Consider the following 16503-nt stretch of genomic DNA (forward strand, 5'->3'; position numbering starts at 1 on the left):
GCAAGGTATTGTTGGACTTACAGAAATGAATGCTGTCCACAGGACAATACTATCGTAAGACTGGTGTTTTCCTAAGTAACAACGGCAACATTGTAACTTATCTGTTGTTGATTTTGCCTAGCTAGTATTACTTAGGACAGGAAGACTACTGAAGGATTATGAACTGACTTAAATTTCAATGCCAGATGCTTTAAAAAAAAAATTGGAGTAAACCAATGAGAAAATATTCATTATTTGAATTGTAACTGTCCTGAGGTAACACACACACACAAACCAACATAGTCTATTTAATAAAAATATTTAATGCTGCCAAAAAGTATAAAAATACATTAGGAATGGCAGTACAATACAAAGTAGTCTCTCCTAATTTATTTTCTTTACATCTTTCTACAATTCATACACATGTTAAAAAACAATACATCAAATTAAAGGGTTTGCAAGTCTTCTGCTGGTGGCGTTCTTCATCCCCTGGATGTAAAGCTTACTTTGTAAACAGACAACTTGTGAGGCAATCTACAGGGTTAGCAAGCCTCACTTTAGTTTCCGGAGTGGGCTTCAGGTCTTGCTTTGCACATCAAAGGTTCAAAATTTATAGCTGCAGAATAGTCTCAAGTCATGAACATTTAGGTGTCTGTCAATCTTGGCCTAAAACATAAAATAAGAAGTCATCTATTCAATTCATGTCCACCACACACACAGATGTACACAGATGCAAACACTGAGCTAAAGACAAACACCAACAACAAAATCAATCCGACATGTCACATCCAATCACACCAAGTGCTTCCCAAAATGGCAGGTTTCCAAATGGAAGCAGGGCTGTGAGACGAACTGGTCTGAGGCACCATGACACATTCCTTCAGTAATTACACACTGAATCTTTTAGGCCATCCTGTTTTACTCAAGAAATGACCTCTATATAATATGCTAAGAGACAGACAAGTTTAAAAGAATAATATAGCCACAAGAAATAGCAAGATTTTAAGTGCTAGACTTACCCATACTTTGATTTCAATGCAAAAGTCTAACCCAGTTTGGACAAGCACTGTTAACACTGCTACAAACAGTTTAAATATAGTTTGCACATAACGTTGGCTGGTACCTCTAAATCAGATTTCCAGCATTGATATTTTCTCCCAAAGGAGGATACTAATGATTCTAACTACTAAACTAAGGAAAATGGGCCAGTTCAGTGCAATTTAATGCTAAAAGGTGGGAGAGCAGGGTACTTAAATAAGCAAGAATCAGAGGGAATGATCATTAAGAGGAGTAGACCTTGCTGATATTTCATTATTTGCCAGTGGCTAAACCTTTTGGGAAATTAAAAGTATTCCCATTTTTGTACCAATCCCCCTCACTCTCTCCCTTTCCCTCTCTAAACACACACACACACACACACACACACACACACACACACACACACACACACACAGAGAGAGAGAGAGAGAGAGAGAGAGAGAGAGAGAGAGAGAGAGAGAGACGCTACCTATGTAAATGCTTGTTACTGCTTTATCACATGTGTAAACAGGAAATAACAGATCTCTACAGCTTAGGCCCCCTCCCCAGTCATGAGAATGAAGTTTCCTCCTGTCTACTCGCTTGCTCCTCTACCAAGCACCTGCGGTGGTCTACAAAGTCTTGTTTGATTTTCCAACCCTGACTCCCCATAGTGCTGTCATTAGGAAACCATACCCTTCAGATATCAATGGGTCCGAGAACCTGGAACATGACAGAAAGGAATGAAGTAGGGCTTTGGCCAAGAAACTTTCTGGTAGGACACTGCCGGTGAAGCAGTTTAAAAAGGATTTCACCCCCTCCACCTAATAAAAAAAATTATTTGTATCGTTAGTGGGCTGTCTACTATTTCCCTGCTTAAACATCTGGTTTTAAGTAAATACTTGGGAGTAGCTAGCATAAGGAGAGCAGCCCAAGTCTCAGAGGTACTGAAACCACAGCCCAGAGTTTGCATCTCTGCTTTATCTGTGTAGGCTGGGTAGCAATGGGTGAGTCACTCCACTCAGATTTCTTATCTGAAAATAAGGTAAAAGTGTCACGGAGCCTATATTTAGACCAAGTATTTAAAATGGCTGTCATAACTGCAGATGTTGAACACACACACACACACACACACACACACACACACACACACACCCCAGTTATCCTTTCCTAGTGTTTGTTAAATACACATTTACCAAGAATAAAAAGTTGATCGTTTAACAGACACACTGTGTTTTTTTTTTTTTTTTTCCTTTTCTTTTTTTTTTCGGAGCTGGGGACCAAACCCAGGGCCTTGCGCTCGTTTGGCAAGCGCTCTACCGCTGAGCTAAATCCCCAACCCCACACTGTGGTTTTTGAAACTCATTACTTCTTTACAAATAGTGTTTAGGGGTAGCAAAATAAGAGGAAATCATTGGAATAGCTTCTAAGAAGTGACTTTATTTGTAAGACTATTAAGATAAATACGCTTTTTAGATAACTATTATATTCACTCGAATGGATCTTCACCATTTTATTTTTAATAAGGCAAATCAAGCAATGAGCCATGTGGATATCCTGGGGGCTGGCTGTTTCTGTGCTGCAGTGGCAAACACTAGTGTATTATTTTCCTGTCCATAGTATAGGGAAAGTCAGACTGCATTAAAAGTTGTTTTGCCACAAGACATTTATTCTAGCATCCAACTGAGATTGTCCAGGGCCCCACAGTGAGCCAAGCATGCTTTAAAGGAACTTACCTAGGCTTCCTCTCCTGAACTTTCCAAACTCAAAGACTTTTAAAATAGTCATTTAAAATATCAACAGCATCATGGGTCTAAAAAAATAAATCTATGCCTACTGAGTGACTACACAGAGTAATTCAATGCTTCTTAAACGTGGCCTCTGTAGAGGGAAAGAAAAACAAATCCCATGCAATTCTCCTTGCAGCAGCCCCAAACTGTGAAACAGATAAATGTAAAGGCAGGTGGCATCCAAGCAGCCCCTATGGGCGATGGCCTCCCACCTCACTGCTCAGAATCAACTGTGAACTTTACAACCAAGCAGAGCTTCAAAGTCAGAACTCAGAGATGGTCCAGGCTCTTTAAATCCTAAATGTCAGCTTACACAAAGCCCATTAGGCAGGTCAAGCTTGTCACTCAAGCACTGCTCACACTGGCTGATGGCACTGTGCTGGGACAATGACAGCCAGGGGGAAAAAAACCCAACCTGTGAAGAACAACGGACCTTCCCAAAAGCCCCAGCTGAGAGAAAGCACTTAACGCAGAAGGCTTGAAACTGTTTAGGGCTGTGTGCCAAGTCCTCTAACTAGGGACAGGCTCACAGGCAGAGCAGCAGTGGATGAGGGCACAGCCTGAGTTTCTCCCTCCATATTCTGGGGACAGTTATAGCCAGCTGTGACTCCAAGTGTGGTGCTCTGCCACATGGTAAAAGCCAGAGACCAGTGTGAGGAAGAAATGTGGCATCCGACTCAAACGAGTAAGTTCAAGGAAAGGGAACAGGCCTGCTCGGGAGCAAGCCGCTGCCAATAACCAAGGTCTGCGTTTCAAGTAATAAGATGAAAAATTTAATGAAAAAAATTTTTTCTATTTTGGAAAAAAAGTATATACAAGATTCTATGACAAAGCCATATAAAGGAATCTCAAAAGAAAAAAAAAGACTTTATTTGCTGTTGGCATATAAATAAATGTTGGTATTTTGTTCCACACTGTGAGCGGATGGATCAGGTTCAGTCAGATGGAGCCTTTCCTTCCTACCAGAGAACAACATAGATCTGTACACGCTACTCATCAGGACCCAGGGTCGGCCCTACTAGACGGAGGTATGAGCCGAGCTTGACTAAGGCTTGAAATCTTACCTGAACATTTAAAAAAACAGGCTACACACCTAGAGGCATCTGATTTAAGACTTCAGTTTTAAAACAGTCTCGTTAAGATTTGTATTTGAAAGCCGTGTGCCTGTGGTGTTAGCTACTCCACAGGCTGAGGTGGGAAAATCATTTGAGCCGAGGGCCCTGGCAAGGTACTATCTCAGCACACATACAGAAAAAGGGAAATATACAAACCTACCCAAAACAACAACCACAAATAAAGATTTACATTGGTAAGTAAAAAGTTACGGCAATGTGGACCTTGACGGGCATATCTGGAAATGTACATTTGCTAAGTGAACTGTATACGGTGGCCATGAAAAGTACTTCGCTACCATCGGTCTCTACGGAATCTAGCCAGAGATATTTTTACAAGAATCAGTTGCAGCCTGGTAGCCAGCACCCTGGGAACCGGTGCTAAAAGCAAAGAAGGAAATGAAATGAAATGAAAACCAGAGGGCCGTTCCATGTCATGATTTAAAACGTGGGATATATTTTTGAAATCATACCATCACCTTTAGTTTAAGACAAAGGAACACACCAAGGGCATGTAAGATGTGCTCAGGATCTGCAAAGCACTGCTGTCTGAACAAAGCTGATTAATGCACGCCTTCACCTCTTTCCGTGATCACTGTTTGATACACATGGTAGCACAAAACAGAATGGCTATAAAGACAGAAGAACTGAGACGTAGAAAACGTGACAGATGTGCAAAGTTTCTGCTGAACATGACAAATGGCGCACATGCATACATTTGAAAAGAAGTGTACTTTTACACTTTAGGTTTGGGCACGGAGAGAAACCAGGAGGCAGAGATAACACAGTACCTGGTGAATCTTGGGAAGGAACACATGATCACAGGCATGATCACAGGCATGACCACAAGCGTGACCACTGACCGTGGCATTACAGCAAGGTAGGAAGAAACAGCAAGGTAGGAGGAATCAAGGATTCTTTTCAGTAAATAATGAGCCCTTTAAAAAGCCCATTTCTTTTCCCAATTAAAAAAAAAAAAAAAAGAATAGATTTTGATTCAAGTCAAGTCCAATATTAGTTTAAAATAAGTAGACACTGAGTCTAATGCACACTGTGTTTGAAGATGTGGAACCATCAGAAACGGCTAGCATCCCTTCTCACCAGCACCCTTCTCTGCCCAGCACCCTTCTTACCAGCTCAGACATCTCATACAGGGTCAGGATGATGCCGTGGGCACTGTCACCAAAGGCCATGACATTTAGTAAGCAGCATTAACAATGTTACTTACAGTGTCTGCTGTTAAAACTCATCCTTAAAGATGGGCCCTGGTGAGGAGCACTGAAGATTCTCTATGCCAAACGAATTTTCAGAAGCACTGAGCATACACGAAGATGCAGAAGAAAGAGTGCTGCTCAGTGCTATCCCTACATCCTTCCTTCCGAGGAAGGCTGGTTGCAGCCTTATCAGTATTTCCTTGTAGGAAGTTGTTTAAGCCGAGGCTATCTCCAATTGGATTGCTTTCTTTCAAGACAGGGTCTCAATGTATATCCCTGGCTGGCTGTGAACTTATTATATGGATCAGGCTAGCCCAGAACTCACAGGGATCTGCCTGTCTTGGCCTCCTTAGTGTTGGGATCAGGGTTCTGTCCCACCTTGTCTGGCTTCAACTGGTATTTTTAATAAGGTCCAGTAGCATAACATACTACATTTTTAGAAAAACAAGCCAGTAAGCATTAGAAAGCTCAAAACCAATAATCTAATTCTAAAGCATATGCTTGAACATAGGACTAAACAGACAAGAGGAAACATCCTTCTTACCTACTCTCCAAAGTTATAGGACATCGCTATACTGACACAGAACTGCATTTGATAAAGTTATAGGACATCGCTATACTGACACAGAACTGCATTTGATAAAGTTATAGGACATAGGTTTGAAACCACCAAAACCCTATTAGTGGTTATGCTTTAAAAATACTCATTACAAAGGTAAGGGACAATGTAAGTTTGTACACCATCGTACTATTTATTGAACTTAGAAAGAAATTAAAATTTTTTTACTTCAAAATTTCAGTCTAGTGAACTGAAATCAAAAGTATAAAACACTGTTTCCTTTTACTTACTAACCATAATTTATCCCATTTGGGTAATTACATTAACATTTTCACAAAAATAATTAACAGTATAAGTCATGCATGAGCTTTACTTTACAAAAATCAATCCTTTTCCTTTCTTTCTTTCTTGCTTTCTTTCTTTCTGTTTTTAACCACTTCAGTTTCTGAGACAGTGTTTCTTGCAGTCCTGGCTGGTCCCAAACTGATGCTGGCTATGTAGTTGAAGCTGGCCTTGAACTTGTGGTCCTTCTGCCTCTATCTCCCAAGAGCTGAGATTATAGGTTTGTGCCATTAAATATGGCTCAGAACTGATTTCTTATTCTTGTTTTCTGATCTGTCCTCCACCCCCTCTGTTGTTCCTCTTATCTTTAAAGATAGGAACTTGCTATGTAGTTTTGGCTTCACACTACTGAGCCTCTCGTCTGAGCTTCCTGAGCTCTGTGTGTGCCACCACATCCTGCAGAAACCAATTTTTTGTTTGTTTTCTACTAAGGTTTGATCAACTGTCACTTAACTATCCCAGAAGAAATAATTTCCTTCAATGACGTGTTTAGGAAATTTGTTTTTCTTTTCAAAATAAGATAAAGCATAACATAGAAAGGAAATAAAAATGTGTAGTAGAAATAGCTTGCTCATAATTTCTCAGCTGCCTCTATCAAACTTCTGTTTAGGAAAGGGAAAATGTATTCAGTATACAATTGAATCAACATACAATTTATTTTTCTATGGTAACAGACTTTCAAATTGAACCTTTAAAAAGTACATTTAACTACAAAAGTAAGATTAAATAAGTACTTATAAAATATATTTACCCAAAAATGCCTACGCATATAAAGTTGTAATGCCCATTTCAACAGTACATTACACATTACATACATTGTTTAAAGGATATTTTCTTTCCATTAATAATGTAGAAAAAACCCACAATGTTTATTGCTTATATCAAGTGCAGGTAAAATCCAGAAAGCCTCCACAGCCGATCCTTTGGATAGGGGACCTCAGTGTACTGGTGTGAGCACAGCTGTAGGATGGAGCCGTTTTCTCAAGCATGTCTGTCTTTGCTTTGAGCCATTGACAGTCTGGGTCTCAGAGGAACCTGCAGTGAAGAGTCCTGAGCTGTGGGCTTGTGACTGTAAATTTCCCTTATCTGGTTGAGGTCTACTCTAGCGCAGTGTTCTGAGTCTGAGGCATTCGCTAACAAACCCTTGATATGAGTGCACCACTGTCAGCTACTAGTGCAGAAAGGTGCCAGGTCAAACTGTTTATAGGACATTTAACTGAAAAAGCAGTGTCCAGCCAACCAAAGCGCCAACCAAAATGACGGACACAAACCCCATCTTAGTGAGAATAGGTTGCCAATATAACCACCTTTTCCTTTTCCGTTCAGTTTCATTTAGCCTCTGTCTCATCTGCTGCACCTTCTGAGCGGTTGTAGCCTTTCTATCCTCTCGAATGCGTTTCCGGAGAATACTGTGAATAGAGAGAAACAAGTGAGTGTCTGCACTGCAGGCCTTCATTACACGGCAGTAGGACCCTGACCACCAACAAGACCATGGCATCCATTCGTGTACTTTCCACCTCATTCCAACAGTGCAGTAACACAGGGAAAAGCTGACAGTTCAGGGGGAATTTCTGCTGTGCAAACAGTAATGCTTTAACAGGACCTGAAGCTAAGCTACACAGGTTTTCTGCATACTGTCTTTCCTCTCTGCTGAGAGGGGACAGACTGGAGATCCTCCAGCATCTGGTCCTCTTGTGTGACAGCATATGAAAATACTTGGGACGAATACTGTTGACAATTTCATGAATGCTCTGTTTGGAGGTTCCCCAGTCTTCCGTTTGACCATACATGATACTTCTAGCCCCCATTTTCCAGTCCAACATAAAATTTTGTTTCAATGAAAGTCCTCTGACATCCAAGGTAATGAAAAACCACCAGTGCCACATGTCAGCCACTTACTCTCTTCCTCTAGAAAAAAAAAAAAAAAATCTCACAAAATCCATCTCTTTTCACTCGCTGTGTGTGATGGCAAGCACCTACCCAGCTTCAGTCTTGGCAGTAATTTTTTTAAGTCACGGCTTTGCACATGTACCTTGATAAAAAAAAATCCTGACTGGCTCTTCAGTGTCTACTAGATCACAAGACTTTTTCTAGTCAAAACATTTAACTTGAATCAAACCAAGAACCACGATTAGAGAAATCCAAACTAGAAGACATTCTAAAAGATCATCTGTCAAACAAAGGAGAAAAAGTGGGGATCTGTTCTGACTAAGAACATCAAAGTATCACCTCCTTCAGATCCAAGCTTGAGCCTTGACTAGATCTAGCATTAATGATTCACTCTGAGGCAGAATCCCATTATGTAACCCTGGCTGTCCTTGAACTTGAGATTCTCCTGCTTCTGCCTCATGAGTACATGGGTATAGATGTACAGCTCAGAATTTCTTTTTTTAATTACTCTGCTTGAGTGCATGAGAGGTGGGGAGGGAGGGAGAGGGAAGAAGGAAGAAGGAAGGTATAAACCTGTAGAGGTCAGAGGACGCATCTTGATCCTCCTGCTTCTGCCTCTCAAGTCTTGTAATTATACATGTGTACCATCAATGTACATGCTCTTATGTAGTGCTGGAGATTTAACTCAGGGTTGTAGAGCATGCTAGGTCAGCATTCTACCAACTGAAAAACACATTTTAATTTTTTTTATATGCATTGGTGTTTTGCCTGCATGTATATCTATGTGAGGTGCCAGATCCCATGGAACAGGTTACAGACAATTGTAAGCTGCCATGTGGTTGCTGGAAATTGAACCCAGTCTTTTGGAAGAGTAGCTGCTGCTCTTAACTGCTGAGCCATCCTCTAGATTAATTTAATAATGATTTGTTAATTGAACCTCATAATACATGAGCTATATGAGGGCTGTGTATGCATATCTTTCTAAGTCCTGTGGCATCTCGCTTGTCTCTTAACTATTTTTTACACAAACAGCTGCCCTTGCTGTTTAAACTCTGTCAAAATGTTTACTTCTGAGTTGGGAAAGATATTTGCTAAAATTTGTTCTCTGAACTGAAAATTCACCACCACATCTGGTAAGATGATGTATATGCACAAAGACCTTAGAGTCAAAATGAGGGAGTCAGCCTATGTGCAGAGATTCCCTTTAGCCAGGATTCCAGGAGCTACCACCTTTAAACTTTCTCAGGTCACCTACAACTACTACAGCAGTAAATTCGGAGTTAAGTTCCTACAGTAAATACATCATTAAAACATAAAGGCACATGTAGCTGGATACTGAAATGTTAGCTTTTATAAGTTCACTGAGACACTTATTTTCTTCCTGATATAAAGACTGAGTCCAAGGCCTTGTGGATAATGAATGTGGGTTCTGCCACTGAGCTCTATAACACTATCCCCACAATTAAAAAAAAAAAAACACAAAAAAAACACAAGAGAAAGAAAAGTCATCAGAAACAAGTAAAAAAGAACTCATTCATGCACTAGGATACTAGCTTCCTAACATATGTTTGAAATGCTATGGATATACAGTTAATTGTTTTACGTAATTCTGAAGAAAAATACTCCACGATGGAAATTTATTTAGGTATTTTTATATGACTCATTTTCTATATTAAACTATCTATTTTTTTTTCTTTTTTCTTTTTTTTTTTCGGAGCAGGGGACCGAACCCAGGGCAAGCGCTCTACCACTGAGCTAAATCCCCAACCCCTATCTATTTTTTAATAACCTAATTACACTAACTTCTGTATACAAGCAGTATTGGGATTTTTTTTGTTGTTGTTGTTTCTAAATATTAGCTTTTAAATTTATCATTATTATATATTCAAAATTTTATTTATTGGGGCTGGAGGAATGGATCGGCTTCCTAAGAACAGTTATTCTGCATATGAGCTGACCAAGTTCTCAGTGCTCCTGTGGTAGCTCACTATATGAATGACCAGTGTAAGGGAATCTGGCACTCTCTTCTGGCCTCTGTGGGTACCAGGCACACATGTAGTGCACATGCAGCCAAAACACTCGTAAATGTGAATTAAATAAAATAAAATAAAATAAACTCAAAAGCCTGAGGTGGCTTGTCTTAGTTTGGGTTTTATTTCTGTGAGGAGACACCATGACCAAGGCAACTCTTACAAAGGCAAAACATTTAACTGGGGCTGGCCTACAGTTTCAGAAGTTCAGTCCATTCATCATGGTGGGAACCATGACAGTGTGCAGGCAGACACAATGCTAGAGATGCTGAGAGTTCTACATCTTAAACCCAAAGCCATCAGAAGACTGTCTTTCCCAGGCAGCCAGGAGCCTACTTTCCTCCACCCTGGATAGAGCTTGAGCCTAGGAATGCAAAGCCCATTCCCACAATGACTAACTTCCTCCAACAAGGCCACTCCAAGGCCTTATCTCTTAATGCTGCCACTTTCCATGGACCAAGCATATTCAAACCACCACGAGACTAGAGGACATTGGATCTCATAAAAGCTGGAGTTATCCTTGGTTATAAGCCACCGAATTTGGGTGCTGGGATCTGAGCTCAGATTCAGTTTAATCTTCTTTTTTTTAAAGATGTATTTATTTATTTTATATATGTGAATACACTGTCGCTGTCTTCAGGCACACCAGAAGAGGGCATCAGATCTCATTACAGATGGTTGTGAGTCACCATGCGGTTGCTGGGAATTGAACTCAGGACCTCTGGAAGAGCAGTCAGTGCTCTTAACCACTGGGCCATCTCTCCAGTGCTGTACTGGCAATCTTATTATGACAAAAAACTCTTTGAAAATACTTATGTCATCAAACACCACCTAAACACGTTGACATAAGTAAAAGGTACACTAACTGTATGAACACAAGGTCTGTGTTGTCTCAGGCTCCCTGCATGCATTACATCGCCTTGTTAACATATATATGCACGTACCTCTCACTGCTCTCTTCCACAGTATCTGGAACCTTAGAAGAAAGTCCTGTTAACTTTTCATCTTCTGACCCTATTCTCTTCCCGTTGTACTTCTCAGTCATCGTTCTGTTCTGTGAGTGATCACAAACAGGAGATAAATCTTCTTTAGAAAGTTCTTTCCACCGTTTCTAGGTAGAGAACAGAAGCAATAAACAATAAAAATTTGTTTTCTTTAAATCACAATCAACAAATAGCAATTATTCAATATGAGACAGAGACAATAGGTAAACTTGACATTCACTTTTATCCCAGCATTTGTCCACAAACACAAACATACACACATAATTAAAAATAATCACATATAATTTATTTATTTTAAGGATGTATTCTATTTTAAAGCAGATATTCATAAATAGATATTCGAGGAGTAGTGGATTTAGATTGTTGATCTCTATCTAGATATGTCTAATACTATGGCCAGACCAGACAGGAAGGGGATATACTGTTATTTCTGTTTCTACCTTATACTTTTCCTTAGTTCATCACATGATACTAAATTCTGATACTCTTTGAGCTTACTGTCTATAAATATACAATAAAAACTACCTAAAAATGTTGCCATCAGACATGAAAAGACTATTCTTAGCATCTCATGTCTGTTTTAGGAACTGAAGTTTTTCAGATATAAAGGACCTATGTATAAAGCAAATAGTCTTTACTCCCACATGAAGGCTTTTACCTTTTTATTTCCATCTTTTTTTTTTTTCCTTTTCTTTTTTTCAGAGCTGGAGACTGAACCCAGGGCCTTGCGCTTGCTAGGCAAGCGCTCTACCACTGAGCTAAATCCCCAGCCCCTCCATCTTTTTTATTATATGTGTGTCCATATGACTGCAAGGGTCATCAGAGGCCAGCGATGCTGGATCTCCTGGTGTTGTACAACACGAGTTCTTAGAGCAGACTTGGGTCCTCTGAAGAGCAAGTGCTTGTAACCTCTGACCATTCACCATCTCCCCAGGCCTCCACATTAAGTTTTTACTAAGTCAAAGGTACTTACGTTTTCTTGGTTTTTTTTTTTTTTTTTTTTAATAGTTAAATGCTTAAATCTCACATGGAAAAATTTATTTTAACTGAATTTCGTTTCCACTCAGGCTAAGTATATATGATCCTATATTCTTATATACATGAAAAAAAATTTAGTCAGGCTCTCCCTGTGTGGTAGGCTCTCCCTGTGTAACTGACAGGCTCTCCCTGTGTGACTGACAGGCTCTCCCTGTGTGACTGACAGGCTCTCCCTGTGTGACTGACAGGCTCTCCCTGTGTGACAGGCTGGCTGGAGCTCTCAGTGACTAGCTTCCATCTGTGCCTTTTGAAGTGTGGAAAATTTTATAATTTTACGGCAATCAGCTGTGTCTACCAACTAAGGGAAGGATGAGGATTTAGATGGAACCGAGTTATCTGACATTAATGGTACTGAAGTTACCTGTATATTTGAATCTCCTTTTGTATACTTTGCTCCTTCTATTATGGCCATGTAGGAGAATCTGAGCTGGTCCGGCGTCTGAATGAGTCCCATTCGATACTTTCTCATACTCAGTAATATTTGTTTCACATTAACATCCTCTCCTTTCTCCATCTGCAAGAAACGTAAAACCAAGTTGTTTGAGCTGAGAAAACAAAAGCAATATAAGGCCACTTGCTGCTCAGACCTTAGCTGTGCATGAGTTCCCTCTTAAAAAAATAGTTTGACACACACACACACACACACACACGGGGGGGAGAGAAGGAGGGAGGGAAGGGAGAAGAGGAGGGAGACAGAGAGAGAAAGAGAGAGAGAGAGAGAGAGAGAGAGAGAGAGAGAGAGAGAGAGAGAGAGAGAGAGAAAGGGAAGCATACAGACACCTGGGCCATCAAAATCAAGGCAGCCCCTGAAGGGCTCTGGGTCTCTTGATAACTCAGCCAATTCCAAAATATTAAGAGACTCTCATTCACTCAGTGAAAGGAAGGGTTTATAATCGGTTCTGGCAAATACAGGGATTACTGCACTTGCTTTGTTTTTTCTCTTAAAGTGGCTTATTGGTTTCTCTCCTTTTCTTTTAATAGAGTGTTATGTAGTCCAAGCTAGCCCTGAACTCGCCCTGTACCTGAAAATGGCCTTGAACTCCTGAGTCTATGGCCTCTACCTCCCGCGTGCTGGGATTGTAGGCCTGCAGCACTCACTCTGCCAGTCTTGGTGAGACATGGGAAACGCTGTAATCCCAGCACCAGAGGCAGGGCTACTTCCAGGTCAAGGCTAGCTTGAGCTACATAATGAGACCTAGCTTTAAAAAAAGAATCACACCCTTCTCTTCCCCTTTATGGAGGGGAGGGGACCTCTTTGATGAGGAAATGATATTGGAGCCAAGCTGTACAAGTTAAGAGGAATAAATGAACTATCACATCCTAGTTTTTGTGTGTGTATATCTATGTGTGTACATGTAACATAGCAAGTATGTGGTGCTGAGGTGACAACTCGGGGGAATCAGTTCTCTCTGTGGGCATTAAACTCAGGTTATTATTAAACCCACTGACTATTGTGCTGGCCCCCAAGGACAGTGATTTTCAACTCAGGGCTGGTTTTTATATCCAAAAGGCTGCCACTGTGGTGTTCACTTTGTTCTGTTTTGTTTTGTTTTCCCCAGACAGGGAGAGTTTCCTGCATCTTAGATTAGCCTTAAATCTGTTATGCAGAGGATGACCGTGAACTTTCTAAAGAGTAGTAACTGCCCTTAATCACTGAGCCACCTCTCCAGCTCTAACAATTCAAGTTTTGATCGAAACTATAACATGTCTAGTTAAGGGGTTGGGGATTTAGCTCAGCGGTAGAGCGCTTGCCTAGCGAGCACAAGGCCCTGGGTTTGGTCCCCAGCTCCGAAAAAAAGAAAAGAAAAAAAAAAAAAAAAAAAAAAAAAAAAAAACCAAACATGTCTAGTTAAAGTTATCCATTACGGTGTGTTTAGGCCTAATTGTTTCTAAGTCCTAACTTTATTAGAGAAGCAATATCTAAGATGTTCCCTTATGGTAGTTAAGTCACCTGAAAATCTACTGTTAGCAGATGTGTTAGGAAGCCTAAGAATATAGGTATCACGGATAAGAAAGGTTCATGGAAGAAAGCAAAAGAGCACGGGACCTTCATGGTAACATCAACACCTAAGGTTAGGTTATCCAATACAAGCCTAAGAAGCCAGAAATGAAAGCTAGGCATGGTGGTATATGCCTTTAATCCCAGCTTTGGAGGCAGAAACAGGAAGAGCTCTGTGAGTTCAAGGCCAGCATAGCTTACAGAGCAAGTTCCAGGATATCCAATATTACAGAGAGAAAACAGAAATGAATCTATATAGGAAATGATATAAAAATCAAGGCACAAGGTATCATTGATAGGTTTTATTCTACAGTAAGAGGGAGGGAGGAAGAAGGTAGCCATTAGATGGAACAACAGAGAACCTGGAAGTCCCCATGTCCAAAGTAAAAAATACTGAAGGTCATAAAAAGAAAAAATGGGAGTGCTGGAAGGATGGCCCATCAGGCGAGAACACTAGATGTTCTTCTAGGACTCAGGGTCAATTCCCAGCACACACGGTAGCTCACGGCCATCAGTAACCAGTTCAGGAGCCCTGACATCCTCTTCTTGCCTGCATGGAGACCAGGGACGCATTTACCTGGTGCAGTCAGACATAGAAGGGGAAGGAGGACTGAGTCAGCTGAATCCATTGTGGCTGTGGTTGGCTTAAAAAAACAAAAAACAAAAAAACAACAACAAAAATACCAGTACAGTTCTTGGGGTCCCATATAAGAATCTCAAGATTGGCACTGTACTAACATGGGGTGTTCTGGCTTCGCTTCTGTTGCTGTCACAGAGCACTGACTGGAAGTAGCGTAGGAGGAAAGGTTTTATTTCAGTTTACAACTCCAGATCACAGTCAACTATTTAAGGATTAAAGGAGGAACTCAAGACATCACTTCCAACTCCTGATCACAGCCAAAGAATTCCACCCAGAACCGTGAAGGATATTGGGTGCTGACTGGCTCACAGGCGAGGCTGTACACATCAGCCTTCCTTTACAGTTTAGGACCACTGCCTAGGATGGTAACTGTTGAAGTTACAGTATAGTTCTTCCTCCTATTTCTTCCATGCTCCCAGAAATAAGACTCATACTCAAAATATAGTTACAAATACCTTGGCCATACAGCTAGGCACTTCTCTGACTAGATCATACCTTAGAATAACCCACTTATTTTAATCTACATTCTGACATGTGGCTGATTACCTGTGTTCAGGTACCACACATCCATCTCCTCACATCTCCCTTGGCAAATCCTTCCACGCCTGGCTCTATCCCAGAAGTGATATATCCTTAAAACATACGAGATAGAGATAACCCACAGTGGGCTGGGCCCTCCTATATCGACTAGCAATCATGACAGTTCCCTACAAATAACATCAATCTGGTCTTCAAATGTCTTTTTGAAATTGAGGCACTCTTCTCAGATGACTCTAGACTGTGTCAAGTTGTTAGTTGAAGCTGACCAGGTCAGAAAACATCATTAATTCACAGAATTCTCACAGGAACCCTGGAAAGGACTTTTTAGCTTTGGCTTATAAATAATAAGAGATGAAGTACGTCTTCAAGAAAGAAAAACTTTAATATCAAAATGAACTTATAACTGAAGGCAGAAGCTTTTAATTCTGTATACAAAGCACCAGAAAGAAAGGGGGTGTTGAAACAAATCTCATGTTGTCCAGGCTAGCTCAAACTCTACATGGACTTGCTTCTCTTGCCTCCATCACTCAAGCATGGGATTACGGGCAGGTGCTACCACATTGGCTTAAAAATATTTGAAGTCTGAAAACAACTTTGTGGGAGGTGATTTTCTCCTATCCAGTAGGGTCTAAAGTAGAATTCAAGCCATTAGGCAAATACCTTAATGCTGAACTAGCCTGCCAGCACTCAGTTTTTCAAATAGTTTTTAAAAGCTTATAAATTATACTGTGCATGTATATATGATGCATGTGTGTCTATGCAGGAGCACACCCGTGTGTATGGGGGCCAGTGGCAGATGTCAGGTGATTCCTCAGTTGCTCTTTTGATTCTGAAACAGGGTCTCTACTATGTCGCTCTGGCTGTTCTGGAACTTGCTGTGTAGACAAGGTTGGTCTGGAACTGACAGAGAGCTCCTCTGTGGGAAATAAACCATACCTGGCCTTCGTTCTTATTTTGAGACAGTGTTGTTTACTGGGCCTGGAGCTCAATGACTTGGGTAAGTTGGCTGTTCAGTGGGAATCCACCTAACGCCACTTCCCCAAGCTTCCGGATTACAGACACATGTCACTATGCTTGGCTTTTACTCATGCACTGGGAATCGCTGTTCATGCTTGCCATGTCCCCAGTCCCTTGGCATTCTCCTCTTTTTTGAGGTGGCTCTCATGAGGTAACCCCAGATGCCTCTGACGTGGAGACAACAGCCATTCACCACTCCTTCAGAACTGCTTTCCTTTGTCATGTCCCTCTTTTAGGAAGGAGACTGTATTTTATTCTTCTTTCTTTTTTTGGATAGGGTCTAATTCTTAGCCCAGGCTAACCTCAAACCTGAAACAGATTTTCTGCCCCAG

At 40.8% G+C, this 16503-nt stretch overlaps 2 protein-coding genes across 4 annotated transcripts in view; one reads left to right on the plus strand and one right to left on the minus strand.

Moving 5' to 3' along the window:
- Window positions 1-281: 281 nt before the first annotated feature.
- Window positions 282-16503, minus strand: part of Ptpn2 (protein tyrosine phosphatase, non-receptor type 2) — a 64722-nt gene continuing 48500 nt past the window's right edge. The window contains exons 7-11 of one of the 3 annotated variants that reach the window (XM_087592060.1): window positions 12337-12489; window positions 10878-11044; window positions 7321-7422; window positions 4690-4756; window positions 283-645 (exon numbers count right to left, since the gene is read on the minus strand). In XM_087592060.1, the coding sequence (XP_087448186.1) occupies window positions 583-645; window positions 4690-4756; window positions 7321-7422; window positions 10878-11044; window positions 12337-12489 (552 nt within the window). In that variant the 3' untranslated portion in view covers window positions 283-582. 3 annotated transcript variants of the gene reach the window in all.
- Tmsb10l1 (thymosin, beta 10 like 1) overlaps window positions 4646-16503 on the plus strand; it is a 98628-nt gene continuing 86770 nt past the window's right edge. Inside the window, exon 1 of the mRNA XM_087593694.1 lies at window positions 4646-4778. The gene's annotated coding sequence lies outside the window, so the exon portion shown is untranslated. The remainder of the gene's footprint in view (window positions 4779-16503) is intronic.

Source organism: Rattus norvegicus, chromosome 18 (genome assembly GCF_021556685.1).
Source record: "Rattus norvegicus strain SHRSP/BbbUtx chromosome 18, alternate assembly SHRSP_T2T, whole genome shotgun sequence".
Lineage (NCBI taxonomy): Eukaryota > Metazoa > Chordata > Mammalia > Rodentia > Muridae > Rattus > Rattus norvegicus.